At 42.5% G+C, this 24,670-nt stretch overlaps 1 protein-coding gene across 8 annotated transcripts in view; it reads right to left on the bottom strand.

The window, feature by feature from the left end:
• Positions 1-24,670, bottom strand: part of sdk2b (sidekick cell adhesion molecule 2b) — a 503,042-nt gene that overhangs the window by 69,548 nt on the left and 408,824 nt on the right. For all 8 annotated transcript variants that reach the window (XM_065002523.1, XM_065002524.1, XM_065002525.1 and 5 more), the window contains exons 5-13: positions 22,165-22,298; positions 14,159-14,270; positions 13,680-13,870; positions 12,767-12,850; positions 6,756-6,950; positions 5,624-5,740; positions 4,378-4,545; positions 4,054-4,156; positions 1,883-2,059 (exon numbers count right to left, since the gene is read on the bottom strand). In XM_065002523.1, the coding sequence (XP_064858595.1) occupies positions 1,883-2,059; positions 4,054-4,156; positions 4,378-4,545; positions 5,624-5,740; positions 6,756-6,950; positions 12,767-12,850; positions 13,680-13,870; positions 14,159-14,270; positions 22,165-22,298 (1,281 nt within the window). The remainder of the gene's footprint in view (positions 1-1,882; positions 2,060-4,053; positions 4,157-4,377; positions 4,546-5,623; positions 5,741-6,755; positions 6,951-12,766; positions 12,851-13,679; positions 13,871-14,158; positions 14,271-22,164; positions 22,299-24,670) is intronic.

The following is a 24,670-nucleotide window of genomic DNA, read 5'->3' as shown; positions in this document are numbered from 1 at the left end:
GTGACGGCACTCGCTCTGAGACCTTGAAGTAGTAGTTTCCCTTGCTCTGCAAGGGCCGCAGCATTGGTGGAGCAATAGGTAACGATGCTTCGAGGATGGCTGTTTTTGATGTGTTCCTGGTTCGAGCCCAGGTAGGGGCGAGGAGAGGGACGGAAGCTATACTGTTACACTGACAATACTAAAGTGTCTATAAGAACATCCAATAGTCAAAGGTATATGAAATACAAATGCTATAGAGAGAAATAGTCCTATTATTGTATTATATTAAGTTAAAATAAAAGTGTTCATTCAGTATTGTTGTAATTGTCATTATTACAAATAAATAAATAAATACAAATCGGCCAATTAATCGGTAGCGTTTTTTTTTGGGGTCCTCCAATAATCGGTGTTGGCGTTGAAAAATCATAATCGGTCGACCTCTAGCCCGTAGCATTGAAGGCAAGGGAAGCCAGCGAGCATTTGGCTTCCCTTGATTTAAAAAAAGTATACAAACATTTGCTAATCAGCATTGTGCTAAACTGAGCTAAACTGAGTTAGCTCAACTGTGAATGGTCCTGGTGCACCAAAACAATGTGTCAAGGGAAGCCAGCTTGGATTTTGGCTCCTATCAAATCCCATTGAGAGCAATACATCATTGACAGAAAAACTTGAATTGTTGCATCTCGTGTAGTTGTCCGCCGGTGGCTGGCAAGCTAGCTAAAAATGATCCCTTTCCTGAATTAGCCATGGATGGAGATAGGGATTTGGTGTTACTTCATTCTCTGTACTGGCCAATGATTGTAATGGCGATTCAGATTCAACCATTAATTCATACATTGTTGTGCCCCTGGACTGAGAGGATGGAAGTATGTAGCTAGATGTAGAAGGCTAATGTTAACTAGCTAACGTTACTCATGAATGGAAGTTAGGCTAGCGAGCAAGCATTTTAGCCAGGTAGCCTAGGACAACAAAATAGTGATAGACCGTTTCGTCAACATGAAAGAGACGAGGATGGCATTAGTGGGAGTCAACGTTTTTTTACTTGCACGAACGCACACACACACACACACACACACACACACACACACACACACACACACACACACACACACACACACACACACACACACACACACACACACACACAAATCAGAACCATGGACAGCCACATTATACTTAGCCCAAGTTGATTGGACTAAATTGTTTTTAGTATCTTTTAGTTGTCACTGTATTAGACTAAGCAGAAGTGATTTGATGATGAAATGTTGAAGTTGAAATGGTGCTGGAATAGTGGAGGCAGCTCCTGTTTTCTTTGTGACTTGCTGTAATTCTGTGGGTTCTAAATCAATAGTTGTTTAGTGGTCCGAAACTGTCGGAAACATTAACTTGCTTGACCATGCTGTAGATCATGTAACTGTCTGTTACTGTAGATGCAATATGCTTTGTGGACTTCACTGGACAGGGGTTGAATTCCAGTTTTGTGATAAACCAAAATATTTCACGGGGGGGAGGGGGGGGGGCTTGGCTTCCCCAGTGATTTTACCCACGCACCGCTACTGCCTACTGGACAAGAGCGGGGTGAAACAGGTGAGAGACAGGAGACAGGAGTGGTGAGTGTGTGTCTCCAGGGCCACATTTCACTGTCTTTGGAGGCAAAAAATGAGTCAGAGGTGGAGAAAGAAGGTGAGGTGTGCAAAAAGTCAGAAAGTTTGAAAATGTTGAAGGTGAGAAAACAGAAAACAGCGTCCGTGCGTGCTTGTGTTAAAATGAGAACAAGATATTTAGAGAGAATTTCAAAAAGGCCATAACGAGGAGAACTGAGAAAAAAACACAGCATCACACATGAAAGAGAGGGAGAGAAAACAAGAGGATGATAAAGAGGGAGATATGTCGATGGTGTTACCTGACTCGGAGGTGTGCGCTGCGTGAGTCGTTGCCCCCTACAGAGGTGACCCTGCAGGTGTAGGTCCCGATGTCACCTGACCAGGTCTGGGAGATGTGAAGGGTACCATCAGAGTCCAGCCGGATACGGGGGATAGACTGGGCGTTGATGACCGAGCCCTCCTTCTCCCATACATACCTACAGTATAACACACAGTTAGTTTGGATGTTAGTAACCATTGGTTACCGGTGGTCCTGTTCTGTGAGCTTGTGTGGCCTACTACTATGCGGCTAAGCAGTTGTTGCTCTAGAAGTTTTCACTTCACAATAACAGCACTTACAGTTGACCGGGTCAGCTCTAGCAAGGCAGAAATTTGACGAACTGACTTGTTGGAAAGGTGCCATCTTATGAAAGTCACTGAGCTCTTCAGTAAGGCCATTCTACTGCCAGTGTTTGTCTATGGATGTCAGCGTGCTCGATTTTATACACCTGTCAGCAACGGGTGTGGCTGAAATAGCCGAACCCACTAATTTGAAGGGGTGACCACATACTTATGGCCATATAGTGTACAATAGAAGATTATCTGAACGACTTTGTGCCAGTTTGAAGTGTGTGGTTCCAAAGCGTCAATCAATATTTTCCCTCTTACACGCATTCTCTCTGCTATATAAACACACTATCACACATCCACACACGGACACACTCGCACACACACACACACAAAGTGGGGTACTAATTGCTGCTGTGTGTGTGTATGTGTCATAAAAATCAGAAGAATCCCCCTGATGGTTCGCTTTTCATTAAAAGGCAAGTCCAGGGCTATTATAGGCTCCTTTCATCTCTCACACTTTGACTGTAGCCAAGCACAACAGCAGGATACTGGGCAGGAAAACACTGTCTCTGACACTAGCATATCAAAAGACTGATTCAAACACATCACAAATGATCAGCTCAAATGCCTTGCACACACACACACACACACACACACATACACACAGTCATCGAGAGAGATCGAGAGTGAGATCTGAATACTGACAGCTATTGAACTTGACTATACTTTGTATTAGTGTCCTACGTCACACAGCTCAATAGTTTTAGACTGTGGTGTTTTTGTAGGACAGGTGGGAAGGTGCTGTATGTGTATTGCTTCTTAACATGCACAGCAGGTGTAGTCTCGGGCCTCTGTGACCTTGTCATTTTGTGCCTTGTTAGTGTGTGCTGTTGTATGTAAGGTTGGAGAAAAGTGTACGTGTGTGTCTGTGTGTTAATGCTGAGCGATCAGTGCTTTTTTAAGGTTGGTTTGGTTTCGTCTTGATTGTTTAAACAATCATCACAGTTTTCAATTTTGGTTTCAATTATTTTTTGGGTAATTAAATGCACAATGCATTATGTGGGTTGAATGCTGTAACAACACAGAATACAATAAGTAGTCAAAGTCCCATAATGGTAGTGATGCCCATTACTGCTTATCAATTATTAACCATCATTTACTCACATTACTTTACTTTAATGAAATATTTCAGTTGTTGTATATATTATATTTGTTTTATATGATGACTTTATTATTTCATTCCAAGTCATCATCTCATCTCTATAGAGCTGCTGCCTACGTTGTCTGACAAAATCACTATTTTAGTAGTTCTTCAAAGTAAATAAGGCATACTTTTATGACTGCTGAATACCAACTATCAAATCACTTAGATCATGTATTTTCAGGTAGAGATACCTCGAAACAACAGCTTTCTATCCCTCTCCATCACACATTCTTCTGTCTCTTCTCTCAGGGTCTGTCTGACACTAACCTAACGTAACAGGGGCCTCAGGAACACACAGACCGGACAAGTAGGCGCGCAATTGAAAATGGTCATTGTAGTTAATGATGCAAAACACATTGTAATTTTGCTCTAAACTATGTAGAATCTTAGCCTTTGGAGACTACATCTCCCTACTACATCGCACAGGTTTATCTTTAGAGAAATAATTGAACAATGTTGTCCATGAGTTGTTTAAAAACAGAAAAATAAGCCACATTTTGGTTAATCGCTCAGCACTATTCTGTGCTTCTATGTGTGTGTCTCTCTGTGTTTGTGTGTTGGTCGGTGGGTGGTTTGGTTGGTGGATGTGTGTGTGTGGATGCGTTGTGTGTGTGCATTTGTGTCACTGTACATCGTGATTGGTGTGTGATCTCCTACCTAACGGTGACACTGGGGTCGTGTGTAACTCCACAGGTCATGGTGGCCTTGGTGCCTTTGATGACACTCTGGTCCTGAGGGGGAGTGTTGATACGTGTACGAGCTATAGGGGAGAGAGAGAGTGGATGCATGAACACACATGCTCTGATTTCACCAAGTGGCACATTTTGTCACTGGAACAAGTCACACGTCAAGTACATCAACCAATCAGATAATAGTCTGCTATGTGACATCATCAAAATGTGCAAGATTTAGCGAGTCTCACCCAGGGACCGACGCAGTGCACAAGACACTCCCTCCTCCCACCTACACACACACACTCACCCCACACCAACAGGTCAGCAGCAGCCTCGTCTATGCCCCGGGAATTGCTGGCCATGCAGGTATAGGTGCCAGCATCTGATAAGTGGGAGGGAGAGATGAGCAGGCTGCCTGACTCCAGCAGGGTGAACCTGGGCAGCTGGACAGAACCACTGGCCAGGACACGCTCACCTGGGGGTAGAGAGAGAGAGTGGGAAAGAGAGAGAGAAAGAGAGAGAGAGAGAAACACAGTTAATTGGGGACACTCATATGAGTTTTTGTAATTGACCTCTGATGTCTTGTTGGGTTTGTAAAATGTAGGAGAAGCTGGGGAAACTGTTTGTGGTAACTGATTGATTGATTGTTACTATTTATTGATTTAATTTTGTATTCAATGTCATTTGCAAAAGAGACCTGTGGCTCAAAATCGCTGCCCACACCTCCCATCCGTCCAGCTTCACTACTCTGGACGGTTCTGACTTAGAATATGTGGACAACTACAAATACCTAGGTGTCTGGTTAGACTGTAAACTCTCCTTCCAGACTCACATTAAGCATCTCCAATCCAAAATTAAATCTAGAATCGGCTTCCTATTTCGCAACAAAGCATGCTTCACTCATACTGGCAAACATACCCTCGTAAAACTGACTATCCTACCAATCCTTGACTTTGGCGATGTCATTTACAAAATAGCCTCCAACACTCTACTCAGCAAATTGGATGCAGTCTATCACAGTGCCACCCGTTTAGTCAAAGCCCCATATACTACCCACCACTGCAACCTGTATGCTCTCGTATGCGGGCCCTCGCAATAATATATATAGCACTGCTTTGCTTTATCTTGGCCAGGTCGCAGTTGTAAATAAGAACTTGTTCTCAACTGGCCTACCTGGTTAAATAAAGGTGTTCTCAACTGGCCTACCTGGTTAAATAAAGGTGTTCTCAACTGGCCTACCTGGTTAAATAAAGGGGAAATATATATATATATTTTTTTTTAAATATGACTCTCTGCTTAAATAAAGGTGAAATAAAAAACGTATTAAACTAATGGCTGGTATTAGTCTGCATGAGCTAGATAGACTGGTACCATGGGATATACTGTGGATTCATCCAGCCTATTGCAGATATTTGAGTAATGTTATGATTGGACTGTCCATTCTGGTTAAGTCCATTATTCAATCATTATGGAAAAAACATATTGTGAATGTCTGCTTCTCCCCTATGACACAGTGTGTGCCTGGTGGAGGGGTGCAGTGGAGAGAGTCTGACCTTTCTGCCAGGTGATGGCCGGTCTGGGAGCTCCTGATGTTTCACAGTGGAGGATGATTGACATGCCATCAATCACTGTACTGTCGGATGGCCCAGCTGTGATGTTAGGGGCGATGCCTGAGGGGAGACACACACGTACACGCACACAGGAGAGACGGAGAGAGAGCAGGTTAGAGACACAGACAACACATACTGTTGAGAGAGACGGTACATTGCAGGTACATTTTTGTTGTTGAAAAAAAGACATACAAACACACGCATGTACACAGGCATGCACACACACACCACACACACACACACACACACACACACACACACACACACACACACCCCCCCACACACACACACACACACACACACACACACACACACACACACACACACACACACACACACACACACACACACCCCCACACACACACACACACCCCCACACACACACACACACACACACATTGATTGGAAGCACAAAGACAGTCAGAGGGTTGCAGAGAGGTGAGGAAAGAAGTTGTCTTCAATAGGAACTCATCAAACCCCTCCAGACATTAATGGCTGTGTCTGAGACAGACTTTTTCTCTGTCCTGGATCTGTGTTCAGCGAGCACTTTGTAGCTCTAACACTCCCAGGATCAACACAGCAGTCATTCCCTTCATACCATCCACTCACAACCCAGAAAGAAAGAGAGAGAGTGCAAAAGAGAGAGAGCGAGGGAGTGAAGGAAAAGGGAAAAGACAGGTTGACAAAGCCTTCTCCCCCGTACCCAACAGGCAATTAATCAAAGTCTTAGAAGATGACATCAGAACATCGTAGATGTAGAAGTGACAGAGAGAGAGAGAGAAAGAGAGGAAGGTAAAGAAAGAGAGTTAGTAGAAAGAGAAAGGAGTGGTACGTGGCACACCGATAGAGAACAGGGAGGGCTAGGGAGAGCAGGTAGGCTGAGACAGATTCGAGGACGGTGCTTCAGGTAGAGAGAGGGAGGGGTGTACTAACAGAACCATTCATTCATTCGGATAACAGGGTTGAAATAAGTGGTACACATCAACGCAGGAAGTATGTAGAATGAATGAGTAAAGGGAGCGCGAGGACTGAGACGGTGAGTAAAAAGAATCAAAAGAACAGCATGGAGACTCACTAGTGACAGCCAGGTAGGTGTTGGTCTGCACCTCTCCAGCCAGGTTCCGGGCGAAACACTGGAACATCCCTGTGTCATCGGGCAGAAGGCCGTTGACCTGCAGACTGCCTCCCACCAACACCCTGTACCTCGGGGTCTTCACCGGACTGATGGGCACCGCATCCTTATACCACACAATGTCTGGCTGAGGCACACCTAGAGGAGGGAGAGAGGTAGTTATGTACTAGAAAAGTGGTAAACACACTTTTGTCCTGGATATGTGGATATGTGGGGATATATAATCAAACACACACATATCTGGATTTGTGGATATGAGGGGATATATAATCAAACACACACATACCTGGATATGTGTATATGTGGATATGTGTGGATATATAATCAAACACACACATACCTGGATATGTGGATATGTGGATATGTGGGGATATATAATCAAACACACACATACCTGGATATGTGTATATGTGGATATGTGGATATGTGGGGATATATAATCAAACACACACATACCTGGATATGTGGATATGTGGGGATATATAATCAAACACACACATACCTGGATATGTGGATATGTGGGGATATATAATCAAACACACACATACCTGGATATGTGGATATGAGGGGATATATAATCAAACACACACATACCTGGATATGTGGATATGTGGGGATATATAATCAAACACACACATACCTGGATATGTGGATATGAGGGGATATATAATCAAACACACACATACCTGGATATGTGGATATGTGGGGATATATAATCAAACACACACATACCTGGATATGTGGATATGTGGATATGTGGGGATATATAATCAAACACACACATACCTGGATATGTGGATATGTGGGGATATATAATCAAACACACACATACCTGGATATGTGGATATGTGGATATGTGGGGATATATAATCAAACACACACATACCTGGATATGTGGATATGTGGGGATATATAATCAAACACACACATACCTGGATATGTGGATATGTGGGGATATATAATCAAACACACACATACCTGGATATGTGTATATGTGGGGATATATAATCAAACACACACATACCTGGATATGTGGATATGTGGGGATATATAATCAAACACACACATACCTGGATATGTGGATATGTGGGGATATATAATCAAACACACACATACCTGGATATGTGTATATGTGGATATGAGGGGATATATAATCAAACACACACATACCTGGATATGTGTATATGTGGGGATATATAATCAAACACACACATACCTGGATATGTGGATATGTGGATATGTGGGGATATATAATCAAACACACACATACCTGGATATGTGGATATGTGGGGATATATAATCAAACACACACATACCTGGATATGTGGATATGTGGATATGTGGGGATATATAATCAAACACACACATACCTGGATATGTGGATATGTGGGGATATATAATCAAACACACACATACCTGGATATGTGGATATGTGGGGATATATAATCAAACACACACATACCTGGATATGTGGATATGTGGGGATATATAATCAAACACACACATACCTGGATATGTGGATATGTGGGGATATATAATCAAACACACACATACCTGGATATGTGGATATGTGGGGATATATAATCAAACACACACATACCTGGATATGTGGATATGTGGGGATATATAATCAAACACACACATACCTGGATATGTGTATATGTGGGGATATATAATCAAACACACACATACCTGGATATGTGGATATGTGTATATGTGGGGATATATAATCAAACACACACATATCTGGATTTGTGGATATGAGGGGATATATAATCAAACACACACATACCTGGATATGTGTATATGTGGGGATATATAATCAAACACACACATACCTGGATATGTGGATATGTGGGGATATATAATCAAACACACACATACCTGGATATGTGGATATGTGGGGATATATAATCAAACACACACATACCTGGATATGTGGATATGTGGGGATATATAATCAAACACACACATACCTGGATATGTGGATATGTGGATATGTGGGGATATATAATCAAACACACACATACCTGGATATGTGTATATGTGGATATATAATCAAACACACACATACCTGGATATGTGTATATGGGGATATGTGGATATGAGGGGATATATAATCAAACACACATACCTGGATATGTGTATATGTGGATATGTGGGGATATATAATCAAACACACACATACCTGGATATGTGGATATGTGGGGATATATAATCAAACACACACATACCTGGATATGTGGATATGTGGATATGTGGGGATATATAATCGAACACACACATACCTGGATATGTGGATATGTGGGGATATATAATCAAACACACACATACCTGGATATGTGGATATGTGGGGATATATAATCAAACACACACATACCTGGATATGTGGATATGTGGGGATATATAATCAAACACACACATACCTGGATATGTGGATATGTGGATATGTGGGGATATATAATCAAACACACACATACCTGGATATGTGGATATGTGGGGATATATAATCAAACACACACATACCTGGATATGTGGATATGTGGGGATATATAATCAAACACACACATACCTGGATATGTGGATATGTGGATATGTGGATATGAGGGGATATATAATCAAACACACACATACCTGGATATGCGTATATGTGGGGATATATAATCAAACACACACATACCTGGATATGTGGATATGTGGATATGTGGGGATATATAATCAAACACACACATACCTGGATATGTGTATATGTGGGGATATATAATCAAACACACACATACCTGGATATGTGTATATGTGGGGATATATAATCAAACACACACATACCTGGATATGTGGATATGTGGATATGTGGGGATATATAATCAAACACACACATACCTGGATATGTGGATATGTGGGGATATATAATCAAACACACACATACCTGGATATGTGGATATGTGGGAATATATAATCAAACACACACATACCTGGATATGTGGATATGTGGGGATATATAATCAAACACACACATACCTGGATATGTGTATATGTGGGGATATATAATCAAACACACACATACCTGGATATGTGGATATGTGTATATGTGGGGATATATAATCAAACACACACATATCTGGATTTGTGGATATGAGGGGATATATAATCAAACACACACATACCTGGATATGTGTATATGTGGGGATATATAATCAAACACACACATACCTGGATATGTGGATATGTGGGGATATATAATCAAACACACACATACCTGGATATGTGGATATGTGGGGATATATAATCAAACACACACATACCTGGATATGTGGATATGTGGGGATATATAATCAAACACACACATACCTGGATATGTGGATATGTGGGGATATATAATCAAACACACACATACCTGGATATGTGGATATGTGGGGATATATAATCAAACACACACATACCTGGATATGTGTATATGTGGGGATATATAATCAAACACACACATACCTGGATATGTGTATATGTGTATATGTGGGGATATATAATCAAACACACACATATCTGGATTTGTGGATATGAGGGGATATATAATCAAACACACACATACCTGGATATGTGGATATGTGGGGATATATAATCAAACACACACATACCTGGATATGTGGATATGTGGGGATATATAATCAAACACACACATACCTGGATATGTGGATATGTGGGGATATATAATCAAACACACACATACCTGGATATGTGGATATGTGGATATGTGGGGATATATAATCAAACACACACATACCTGGATATGTGTATATGTGGATATATAATCAAACACACACATACCTGGATATGTGTATATGGGGATATGTGGATATGAGGGGATATATAATCAAACACACACATACCTGGATATGTGTATATGTGGATATGTGGGGATATATAATCAAACACACACATACCTGGATATGTGGATATGTGGGGATATATAATCAAACACACACATACCTGGATATGTGGATATGTGGATATGTGGGGATATATAATCGAACACACACATACCTGGATATGTGGATATGTGGGGATATATAATCAAACACACACATACCTGGATATGTGGATATGTGGGGATATATAATCAAACACACACATACCTGGATATGTGGATATGTGGGGATATATAATCAAACACACACATACCTGGATATGTGGATATGTGGATATGTGGGGATATATAATCAAACACACACATACCTGGATATGTGGATATGTGGGGATATATAATCAAACACACACATACCTGGATATGTGGATATGTGGGGATATATAATCAAACACACACATACCTGGATATGTGGATATGTGGATATGTGGATATGAGGGGATATATAATCAAACACACACATACCTGGATATGTGGATATGTGGATATGTGGGGATATATAATCAAACACACACATACCTGGATATGTGGATATATATAATCAAACACACACATACCTGGATATGTGGATATGTATAATCAAACACACACATACCTGGATATGTGGATATGTGGATATGTGGGGATATATAATCAAACACACACATACGTGGATATGTGGATATGTGGATATGTGGATATGTGGATATGTGGGGATATATAATCAAACACACACATACCTGGATATGTGTATATGTGGATATGTGGATATGAGGGGATATATAATCAAACACACACATATCTGGATTTGTGGATATGAGGGGATATATAATCAAACACACACATACCTGGATATGTGGATATGTGGGGATATATAATCAAACACACACATACCTGGATATGTGGATATGTGGGGATATATAATCAAACACACACATACCTGGATATGTGGATATGTGGGGATATATAATCAAACACACACATACCTGGATATGTGGATATGTGGATATGTGGGGATATATAATCAAACACACACATACCTGGATATGTGTATATGTGGATATATAATCAAACACACACATACCTGGATATGTGTATATGGGGATATGTGGATATGAGGGGATATATAATCAAACACACACATACCTGGATATGTGTATATGTGGATATGTGGGGATATATAATCAAACACACACATACCTGGATATGTGGATATGTGGGGATATATAATCAAACACACACATACCTGGATATGTGGATATGTGGATATGTGGGGATATATAATCGAACACACACATACCTGGATATGTGGATATGTGGGGATATATAATCAAACACACACATACCTGGATATGTGGATATGTGGGGATATATAATCAAACACACACATACCTGGATATGTGGATATGTGGGGATATATAATCAAACACACACATACCTGGATATGTGGATATGTGGATATGTGGGGATATATAATCAAACACACACATACCTGGATATGTGGATATGTGGGGATATATAATCAAACACACACATACCTGGATATGTGGATATGTGGGGATATATAATCAAACACACACATACCTGGATATGTGGATATGTGGATATGTGGATATGAGGGGATATATAATCAAACACACACATACCTGGATATGTGGATATGTGGATATGTGGGGATATATAATCAAACACACACATACCTGGATATGTGGATATATATAATCAAACACACACATACCTGGATATGTGGATATGTATAATCAAACACACACATACCTGGATATGTGGATATGTGGGGACAGAAATACACACACATACCTGGATATGTGGATATGTGGGGACAGAAATACACACACATACCTGGATATGTGGATATGTGGGGACAGAAATACACACACATACCTGGATATGTGGATATGTGGGGACAGAAATACACACACATAGACACAGACAGATACACATGTGATCATGCTCTGAACTCATACATGTGCGTCCATATGGACACATATGAATGCATATGCATACACACAGATACCCAGAAATGTGCACGTCTCACCTCGTGCCTGGCAGGGGATATCCACCACTTTCTCCATCTCGGCAGTAATGTGTTTCTCTGGTTCCTTCACAAACTGGGGAGGCTCTGAAGGAGAGAGAGATATGGTCATCCACTAAAAGTCTCACACATTTGCAGGATTTACGCAAAACACATGTTTCTCAAGATATGATTTGGCCATTCAGAATCGTAAATTCATGCACACAGATCAAACTAAACTAATGCATACCTTGAACATGTAAGAATGCCCCAGATTCTCACCCTGTACATGTAATTAGAACCCTAAGAGGCCACAGAGTCTTACCTTGAACATGTAGGTAGGCCCCAGATATATTCTTACCTTGTACATGTAGGTAGGCCCCAGATATATTCTTACCTTGAACATGTAGGTAGGTCCCAGATATATTCTTACATTGAACATGTAGGTAGGCCCCAGATATATTATTACCTTGAACATGTAGGTAGGCCCCAGATATATTCTTACCTTGAACATGTAGGTAGGCCCCAGATATATTCTTACCTTGAACATGTAGGTAGGCCCCAGATATATTATTACCTTGAACATGTAGGTAGGCCCCAGATATATTATTACCTTGAACATGTAGGTAGGCCCCAGATATATTCTTACCTTGAACATGTAGGTAGGCCCCAGATATATTCTTACCTTGAACATGTAGGTAGGTCCCAGATATATTCTTACCTTGAACATGTAGGTAGGCCCCAGATATATTCTTACCTTGAACATGTAGGTAGGCCCCAGATATATTCTTACCTTGAACATGTAGGTAGGCCCCAGATATATTATTACCTTGAACATGTAGGTAGGCCCCAGATATATTATTACCTTGAACATGTAGGTAGGCCCCAGATATATTCTTACCTTGAACATGTAGGTAGGCCCCAGATATATTATTACCTTGAACATGTAGGTAGGCCCCAGCGTTGACAGAAGGCACACTGCTGCTGCGGAGGACCACCTCACACTCATAGAACCCTGAGTCACTGACCACAGGGCTGATAATGGTCAGTCTGCGGTTGAAGTCACTCAGACCACTGGTGACAAGAACCCTGTTCTTCCTCCATGTGATGCTGAGTTTGATCAGGGGTCTGGGACGGAAACGAGAGAGTGATAGAGAGACAGAGAGACAGACAGAGAGAGAGAGAGAGACAGAGAGAGAGACAGACAGAGAGACAGAGACAGAGACAGAGAGTCATGATTTTGAAAAGACACAAATATATTTACAGAATATTTACAGAACAAACACAGACAGATTAGTAGTTGACTCATTAATAACTCGTTACACTTTTGGCTTCTCAAAAAGTGATCTATCAAAACCAATCACTGTTTGGAAGACAACAGATTTGAGACTAGAGAGTGGGGAAGCATGGATTTACCTGGCGTTGGCGACACACTCCATGGTGACTTCAGACGTGCCTGACACTACACTGGTGTTCCTGGGGGGGATGATTATGGTGGGGGCGATAGGGTCTGCAGGACCACCCACATCTGGAGAGAGAGAGAGAGAGAGAGAGAGAGGGAGAGAAAGAGAAATATATAGAGTACTGCACACACTACAATTACTTAGGCCAATATCCACTAATAATAAAAACTCAAAAAATAGCAATTAAGTTTTGGAAACATCTAAAATACAGTGACCCCCTTTCACATCATTACCCAGCCCTGCAATACGAAGAGTTAAGCAAAGAAAATAGTCCCCTCATTGAGCTGGTCCTGGGGCTGAGTTCACAAACCTGTTCTACTAACACACTGAAGCCTCAGGACCAGAACATCCAATCAATCAGATCAAACCAAATTACAACACAGTCAAAACAAAACTACATTACTTATTGGGAAACACAAGCACAAAGCAGAATGCAGTGCCATCTGGCTCTAAATCGACAGTACACCGTGGCAAACTTTTTGACCATGGTTACTGATCAAAACCGTGACAGTACAGGCTCAGTGAGCAAAGCCTTGCCATTGAGAAGGGTAGACACAGGAAAACCTGGCACCCTGTAGAGGAAAGCTTTGAGTGTCATTTCCCCAAATTTGAAACCCTTATTCAAGGTTTCAAAGACCTCTCTGATGAGGATAGACTACCCGTCCTGTTGGGGGAGGACCCAGAGAGCTGTTGGTTGGCAGTGCACTAGATTGCTGCCTGCCATTAGGTGAAGGACAGTGTCTGACAGACCAAGCAATCTGCACATGTCCTCTATGATTATTGTCATTGTTCAATGTATGGTTATTTTTACCCTTGGTTATTGTTGTTACTGTTGTCCCATTGACAATACTGATTATTATTATTCATTATGTTAATATTGTAAATCTCCAAAGTAAGCTTTGGCAACATGTACATTGTTACGTCATGACAATAAAGCAAATTCAATTTAATTGAATTGAGAGAGCGAGAGAGGGAGAGAGAGAAAGAGGGATAGACAGTAAGTGTGAAATAGAGAGAACGAGAGAGAGAGACACATTTCCTCACCGAAAACAATGTACTGAGCAAATGTCAAATTGTTTTTACCAAATTACTGTACGACAGACCACGTATTCACCCTGCACACCCTAATTGACAAACACACAAACCAAAACAAAGGAAAAGTATTTTCATGCTTTGTTCATTTCAAAAAAGCTTTCGACTCAATTTGGCATGAGGACCTGCTTTATCAAATTGATGGAAAGTGGTGTTGGAAGAAAAATATATGACAATATAAAATCCATGTACACAAACAACACGTGTGTGGTTAAAATGGGCAAAAAACACACATCTTTCTTTCCACAGGGCCATGGGGTGATACAGGGGTGCAGCTTAAGCCCCACTCTCTTCAACATATATATCAACGAATTGGCGAGGGCACTAGAACGGTCTGCAGCTCCTGGCCTCAACCTACTAGAATCTGAAATCAAATGTCTACTGTTTGCTGATGATCTGGTGCTTCTGTCCCCAACCAAGGAAGGCCTACAGCAGCACCTTGATCTTCTGCACAGATTCTGTCAGACCTGGGCCCTGACAGTAAATCTCAGTAAGACAAACATAATGGTATTCCAAAAAAGGTCCAGTTGCCAGGACCTTCTCAAGAGAAGATAGGCTATGTGCACACTGCTCACAAAATGAGGTGGAAACTGAGCTGCACTTCCTAACCTCCTGACAAATGTATGACCATATTAGAGACACATATTTCCCTCAGACTACCCACAGAGCCCAACAAAGAATTCGAAAACAAATCCAATTGTGATAAACTCCTATATCTATTGGGTGAAATACCACAGTGTGCCATCCCAGCAGCACGATTTGTGACCTGTTGCCACAAGAAAAGGGCAACCAGTGAAGAACAAACACCATCGTAAATACAACCTATATTTATGTTGACTTATTTTCTATTTGCACATCATTACAACACTGTATATAGACATAATATGACATTGAAAGGTCTTTATTCTTTTGGAACTTTTGGAATTGTAAAGTTTATTGTACATTTTTTATTGTTTATTTCACTTTTGTTTATTATCTACTTCACTTGCTTTGGCAATGTAAACATATGTTTCCCATGCCCATAAAGCCCTTAAATTGAATTGAGAGAGAGAGAGAGAGAGAGAGAGAGAGAGAGAGAGAGAGAGAGAGAGAGAGAGAGAGAGAAATGAAAGAAAGAACACAACAGGCTCAAACAGTGATCAGTGTGTGTTTTCTGTGTGCATGACAGCGTACTCTATTCAATAGATATGATGCAATCTAAAAGGTATGCAGTTCATATTAAATGTCGCTGCGGATGGTCTGCTCTGGCTTATTAAATAGCCAAAGCTCATTTTCAGGCCGGGGCCGTGCTGAACAGTACATTTCATTTCCAGTGGGCAGAGTGGATAAGTGTACATGTGTGCGGCCATGTGAGATATTGGAACTGACCGGAGCATACATCTCTGTTCTGACATAGCACTGAGGAGAATAGAACAGGACAGTACAGTGGCCACTGGTAATAACATTTGCTACGGAACTGGGAAAATTGGAAAATATTGCTACACCAAAGCCAAAACTGTGAAAGGCTAAACCTTAGAGAGGTAGAGAGAGACAGCGAGACAGACAGACACAGAGAGAGAGAGAGACAGAGACATAGAGAGAGAGAGAGAGAGAGAGAGACAGAGAGAGAGAGAGAGAGACAGAGAGAGAGAGAGAGAGACAGAGAGAGACAGAGAGAGAGAGAGAGAGAGAGAGAGAGAGAGAGAGAGCTTGTGTGTGGGTTTGTGTGAGGATTCCAAGAAGGAAAGCCCATCGCAGTAGGAAAGCTGAGTCTAGAGTCCAGGAGAAACACATTGTGATCCATCTATCCTACCATGGCTGCATACACACCTCAGAAACAACTAAAGTTTGAGTGGGTGACATGGCCGTGGCGGTCATGACATTTTGTCAGAGGGTTATTGTCATGCAAAAGACTGCCAGTCTCACGGTAATTAACCGTTAATTAACATAAACAGGTTTAGTATCTCCAGGCCTCCACACATAGAAGCCACTGATGCACGCCTTGGCAACTTTAACATTTAAAAACATACAATAAATCAATTATATATACACCATCACAATAAATCCATTATTTATTTTATTCACGTCTAAATAAACATTATGACATGAAAAAAATGTGTTTCAGAAGAAAATTCTATAACTGTATGTTATCTGGCTGTCCCCAACTGGCTGTCCCCAAACATACAGTATTTCATTCAACCGGGCCATGCCATAGACCGTAGGCTTGTTTGTTTAGCTGACAAGATATGCTTATAAGTCCCATGCCATTATTTTACATGATATGATTTTATAGTAAGACAAATATAATTGAACTTAGCTGAATAACTGCGCAACTGCAGCATATGAAGTGTCTATGTTGAGCATAAAAGAGATAATTTGAAACAGGTCCTATATGCTAGATTTAGAGTTATTTGGCAACTTTAGTTGTGAAGGATACAAACCTTAGAACGTGTTAGAAATCCAAACATATGGGCTGCATGGAGCGACTATAGGATGTTGATGATTTGAGAACGAGGTTAAAAAAAAAGAAGACGCTTGCTCTCTGTTCCTTGCCTCAGGCTGCACAGCTGTTCTCTCACCAAAAGATCATATTTTCACCCATCAGACTATTCTCATTTGAATCTTGTCTTTACTAATATGTACAATTTGTTTCGATTTAGAATGGCCCATTATCAAATGGGCAGGAACAGAGGCAGGGGGAAAAAGACATTCACGCTTCCATTCATCTTTCTGAATGGAAGCCGAGCACTTTCCTGCCGGGGTCTGTTAAACAATAATGATGGGTTGGCTACTTGGGTTTTATAGTGGGGCATGTGCTTAATATGAGCAGCTGAGGAATAAATATAACAACACTAATTTCACTCCGTGAAAGTGGTTCAAGAACATCTATAGTAACAAGTTTTCGCAATGAAACATACAGTGTTTCATTAAACCGGGAAATCTGCATTGTGTCCCGCCACCCACCACCCACCACCCGCCACCCGCCACCCACCACCCACCACCTACCAACCCCTCTTTTAACCCCTCTTTTACGCTACTCTCTGTTTATAATATATGCATAGTCACTTTAACCATATCTACATGTACATACTACCTCAATCAGCCTGACTAACCGGTGTCTGTATGTAGCCTCACTACTTTTATAGCCTCGCTACTGTATGTAGCCTGTCTTTTTACTGTTTTTTTATTTCTTTACTTACCTATTGTTCACCTAATACCTTTTTTGCACTATTGGTTAGAGCCTGTAAGTAAGCATTTCACTGTAAGGTCTACTACACCTGTTGTATTTGGCGCAACGTGACAAATACACATAGATTTGATTCGATTTTTTGACAACCTGTTTTGTGTGTTCGGAAAGAAATAAAGGACAGAGAGGAGGAGATTGAAACGCACGGTGGTGAGATATTCTGTATAGCTAAAGGTAATGTGTCACCCAATGAATTATGAAAATATTTGTATAAAAAAATACTCAATACTGTGCTATTCAAAATGGCCCTGCACAATCAATGAACCAACTGCATTGCCTGGGGCTCTACGTTCTCTCCCAGAGAACATTTTGGAGCTTAAGGTAACCAGTCCATCCAGTAGTGTCGTAATAATACAGTCCACACTCAATGGCCATTACTACAGGCTAGACCAATTATGTACCAAAGACATCTTAAATCACGTTTGTTTTATATTTTTTCTACTATGCGCAATACGCAAAATGTGGTAGGCTGTGTATTGTATAACGGCACAACCTTACTTTTAATTCAGGTTTTTTTTCCGGGCTTGGGCTCATATGCCTATGCATTAGCGCTAATATGCATATGGGGGTTTTGAACTAATCTTCACCTTAGAAAGAGCTGTCCATTTCGTTGTGTTGGGCTTTAAAACATCTACAATAACCATGTTTTACACTCAGTTTCAACCTGCTGTTGAACTTCTTTCTTCATATTGATCATCACAGTGAGGTGTTTTAAGAGCATGATACTGTTTTGATGATAAGTGTTTGATGTGATTTTTAATGCCGTTTGCATTGATGTCAGAGTGGTTAGAGGGGACAATAGAGCCCTGAGTACCAGGCCATTAGGACCTGATGATCGTTAGCGAGTTGGGTACTGCCAAAGCATGTCCAGACTGCATGGGACTCAGCGGTCACGTGGAATTCTACTGCAGTCATGGCGCATGACTGCTAGTGTGGCGGTAATATGGTCACCGCAACAGCTCTAAGTGTGTCTGTCTATGTGTGTGTTTTACTGACAGAATAATCTTCCCCTGTACACCTCCCTCTCTCCGTCCTTCCGACACCGATCTAGGATCAGTTGAGTGTTGGTGGACCCCAGGGGAATAATGCTGTGTGAGGGACATCCCTGCAGGGACCAAGAGAAAGCACACACACACACACACACACACACACACACACACACACACACACACACACACACACACGCACACGCACACGCACACACACACACAATCTGGCAAGGGCTGTGTGTCCTTCACAGGGGCAGTGTGTGTCTCTCTCTCTGGCACCCCCCACTTTCTCTCCCTCTGCTATAATGTCTGTCTGTCTGCCTGCTCTGTTCTGTTTGCTCTATTCTGTCTGCTCTGTTCTATTTTGTCTGTTCTGTTCCTTCTGCTCTGCTCTGTCTGCCTTTCTTCTCTTTTCTGTCTGTTCTGTTCTGTCTGATCTTTTCTGTTCTGTCTGCTCTATTATGTCTGCTCTGTTTACATTTACATTTAAGTCATTTAGCAGACGCTCTTATCCAGAGCGACTTACAAATTGGTGCTTTCACCTTATGACATCCAGTGGAACAGCCACTTTACAATAGTGCATCTAGGTCTTTTAAGGGGGTGAGAAGGATTACTTTATCCTATCCTAGGTATTCCTTAAAGAGGTGGGGTTTCAGGTGTTTCCGGAAGGAGACATAATAGAGCAGGCATGCTGTCTGTTCTGTTCTATCTGCTCTGTCCTATACTGTTTGCTCTGTTCTGTTCTGTTCTGCCTGCCTGCCTGCATGTCTGCTCTTTTCTGTTCTGTCTGCTCTATTCTGTCTGCTCTGTTCTGTTCTGTCTGCTCTGTGCTATACTGTCTGTTCTGTTCTGTCTGCTCTGTTCTATACTGTCTGCTCTGCTCTGGTCTGTATGCTCTGTTCTGTCTATTCTGTTAATTCTATCTGCCTGTCTGCTCTTTTCTTTCTGCTCCGTTTTCCTCTGTCTGCTCTATTATATCTGCTCTGTTCTGTCTGCTCTGTTCTGTCTGCTCTGTTCTGTTATGTTCTGTCTTCTCTGTTCTATACTGTCTGCTCTGGTCTGTCTGCTCTGTTCTGTCTGCATGCCTGCTCTATTATGTCTGCTCTGTTCTGTCTGCTCTGTTCTGTTCTGTCTGCTCTGTTTTATCATGTCTGCTCTGCTCTGTTCTGTATGTCTGCTCATTTCTGTCTGCTCTGTCTTCTCTGTTCTGTCTGCTCTGTTCTGTCTGCTATGTTCTGTCTTCTCTGTCTGCTCTGTTCTGCCTGCTCTGTTCGGTCTGCTCTGTTCTGTCTGCTCTGTTCTGTTATGTTCTGTCTTCTCTGTTCTATACTGTCTGCTCTGGTCTATCTGCTCTGGTCTGTCTGCTCTGTTCTGTCTGCATGCCTGCTCTATTATGTCTGCTCTGTTCTGTCTGCTCTGTTCTGTCTGCTCTGTTTTATCATGTCTGCTCAGTTCTGTCTGCGCTGTCTTCTCTGTCTGCGCTGTTCTGTCTGCTCTGCTCTGTTCTGTCTGTCTGCTCATTTCTGTCTGCTCTGTCTTCTCTGTTCTGTCTGCTCTGTTCTGTCTGCTATGTTCTGTCTTCTCTGTCTGCTCTGTTCTGCCTGCTCTGTTCGGTCTGCTCTGTTCTGTCTGCTCTGTTCTGTTATGTTCTGTCTTCTCTGTTCTATACTGTCTGCTCTGGTCTACCTGCTCTGGTCTGTCTGCTCTGTTCTGTCTGCATGCCTGCTCTATTATGTCTGCTCTGTTCTGTCTGCTCTGTTCTGTCTGCTCTGTTTTATCATGTCTGCTCAGTTCTGTCTGCTCTGCTCTGTTCTGTCTGTCTGCTCATTTCTGTCTGCTCTGTCTTCTCTGTTCTGTCTGCTCTGTTCTGTCTGCTATGTTCTGTCTGCTATGTTTTGTCTTCTCTGTCTGCTCTGTTCTGCCTGCTCTGTTCGGTCTGCTCTGTTCTGTCTGCTCTGTTCTGTCTGTTCTGTCTTATCTGTCTGCTCTGTTCTGTCTGCTCTGTTCTGTCTGCTCTGTTCTGTCTGCTCTGTTCTGTTCTGTCTTCTCTGTCTGCTCTGTTCTGTCTGCATGTCTGCTCTATCTGCTCTGTTCTGTTCTGCTCTGTTCTGTCTGCTCTGTTCTGTACTGTCTGCTCTGTTCTGTCTGCTCTATCTGCTCTGTTCTGTTCTGCTCTGTTCTGTCTGTTCTGTCTGTCTGTTCTGGTCCCGCTACTCCTCTGAGATCTACTGTCTGGGTCTGAGTTATGTTCTAATCAACTGTCCCCCTGCACTGTGCCATAGGCCATGTCTGCTTCCTCTTTAATCAAGTCTAATACCTTGAACTGCACCAGCCTGCGCTTGATTCTCTCTCAATGTGGAATCTGCTATGCTGCTGCTGGCCATAGTGTCTGTGTCTGGAAGTGTGTGTGGGTGTCATATAATCAACTCTTCACCAGAGAGCAGCTGCTTCCTTCGCTTGTCTTATACAGTATAATCAACTCTATCTGCCTGCTGCAGTGTGTGTATGTGTATGTATGTGTGTGTGGGCATGCATCCTTGTGTGTGTGTGTGTCTACGTGTGTCTATATGTGTGTGCGTGTGGTCCATGTGTGTATGTGCAAGCCTTCATTCATGTGTGCATATCTCTCCATATGGCTTCACTGCTACTCACTGTCAACAGACAGGGTGATGGGTTGGCTGGTCTTGTTTTCCCCGTTCTTGTCGTTGACCGCCTGTACATAGTAGCGTCCAGCATCAGGGGCCACCGTGGACAGGATGACCAGAGTGTTGTCCAGGGTAATGGCTCTGAGGAACACAGAGAGACATGTTCGGTCACTACACTGCCAAGAACACCACACAGAAAAAACCCTCTGTAGGCTATCTGTGTGCAGGGTTTTGCTCCAGCCCAGTACAACCTGCATTATTGAGATCCTATTTGACTTATTTCTCTTGGACACACAGTCTTGCATAACACACACACACACACACACACACACACACACACACACACACACACGCACACACTTCCCCAGGAACAAATGTCCTCCAGGAATAGAACTGAATAAGATCCTAGTTTCCCTGTTGTATTCCTGTTGTTTGTACTAGCTCCTCCCCTGCTCCTGCCTCTACCACCCTGTGCTGTGCTGACCAGTGGACTGAGACCTAGAGCTCCTCTCCCTGCAGTCTACTAATTATAGCCCCACCTTTGTTTACAATCAATGTTTGCTTATTATCAGCACCTGTTCACCCATTTGGAGCTGGATTGAATGTTTCGACACGTTGCCACCTACCCCCTCACCCTCCCTCTCCCTCTGTTTCTCTCTCTCTCTCCTCCAAGAGACGACACGTTGCCACCTACCCCCTCACCCTCCCTCTCCCTCTGTTTCTCTCTCTCTCTCTCCTCCAAGAGACGACACGTTGCCACCTACCCCCTCACCCTCCCTCTCCCTCTGTTTCTCTCTCTCCTCCAAGAGACAGCATACTAATGTGAATGCACCTCGCCCCTGGAGGAATACAAACCACCACCAACACTCTGAGGATCATACAGTACACACATATCCTACTATACAATCAGTGCAACAGAAAGGAAATGTTGGATAGATATTAACAAATAAAGTGCAAGCACATTCACTATTTATGCAAAAGTATGTGGACACCCGTAAAATTAGAGGATTCGGCTATTTCAGGTACACCCGTTGCTGACAGGTGTACAGTATAAAATTGAACACACGGCCATGCAATCTCCATAGACAAACATAGGCAGTAGAATAGTCTTACTGAAGAGCTCAGTGACTTTCAACGTAGCACCGTCGTAGGATGCCGCCTTTCCAAGAAGTCACATTTCTGCCCTGCTACAGCTTCCCCGGTCAACAGTAAGTGCTGTTATTGTGAAGTGGAAACGTATAGGAGCAACAACGGCTCAGCCACGAAGTGGTAGGCCACACAAGCTCACAGAATGGGCCCGCGCATAGTGCATAAAAATCGTCTGTCCCCAATAACTGTGCACCATTCACCATGTCAAGCGTCGGCTGGAGTGGTGTTAAACTCGTGGCCTCTGGAGCAGGGGAAACACATTCTCTAAAGTGATGAATTGCGCTTAACCATCTGGTAGCCCGATGGATGAATCTGAGTTTGGCGGATGCCAGAAGAACACTACCTGCCCCAATGCATAGTGCCAACTGTAAAGTTTGGTGGATGAGGAATAATGGGGCTATTTTTCATGGTTCGGGCTAGGTCCCTTAGTTCCAGTGAAGGGAAATCTTAACTCTACAGCATACAATGACATTCTAGATGATTCTGTGCTTCCAACATTGTGGCAACCGTTGGGTCCGTTGGGTCCATACAGAAATCGTTTGTCGAGATCGGTGTGGAAGAACTTGACTGGTCTGCACAGAGCCCTGACCTCAACCCCATCAAACACCTTTGGGATGAATTGAAACGCTGACTGCGAGCCTGGCCTAATCACCCAACATCAGTGTCCGACCTCACTAATGCTCTTGTGGCTGAGTGGAAGCAAGTCCCCGCAGCAATGTTACAACATCTAGTGGAAAGCCCTCCCAGAAGAGAGGAGGCTGTTATAGCAGCAAAGGGGGGAACAACTCCATATTAATGCCCATGATTTTGGAATGAGATGTTCAACAAGCAGGTGTCCACATACTTTTGGTCATGTAGTGTATGTGCCCCTTTAGTTTATCTTCACATGCATACTGGAGACAACATTTCTAGGTGCAATGCTCAGTACTGAACCGTCCTGAATGAACAAGGCCGTGGTATTAGAATCAACTGGAAGTCTGGGAGACTTAACGAGTATGCACTTGGCAACCAGCAGCAGTGGTAAGAGGTTGTTGTGATTAATGGTGGGTTGTAAATAAGTGGCTCGGGTGTGTGTCACGGATGGTGTGCTTTACTTATGTTCTATTCGGAGTGGAGAGGTGCTTGGTTTGGCTTCCTGGGGTGTATGCACGCCCCTATGTACCAGCAGACCCTGACGCAGTTATAGCACAGCGAGGGTTCGCCTGCCGATACGTCCCTCCCCCTCTTATCACAGACACATACAGACACACAAGCACACGCACCATGAACCCCTTCAACCCCCCCACTCTTCCCTCACACGTACTCTGAGTTTAGATGCCATCTATGTGAGAAGTCCTGTTTATCAGCCATTACGGTTCTGGGTG

This window comes from Oncorhynchus nerka, linkage group LG16, assembly GCF_034236695.1.
Source record: "Oncorhynchus nerka isolate Pitt River linkage group LG16, Oner_Uvic_2.0, whole genome shotgun sequence".
NCBI classification, from domain to species: Eukaryota; Metazoa; Chordata; class Actinopteri; order Salmoniformes; family Salmonidae; genus Oncorhynchus; species Oncorhynchus nerka.
Note: the sequence above shows the minus strand (reverse complement) of the source record. Positions and strands in the feature narration are given on the sequence as shown.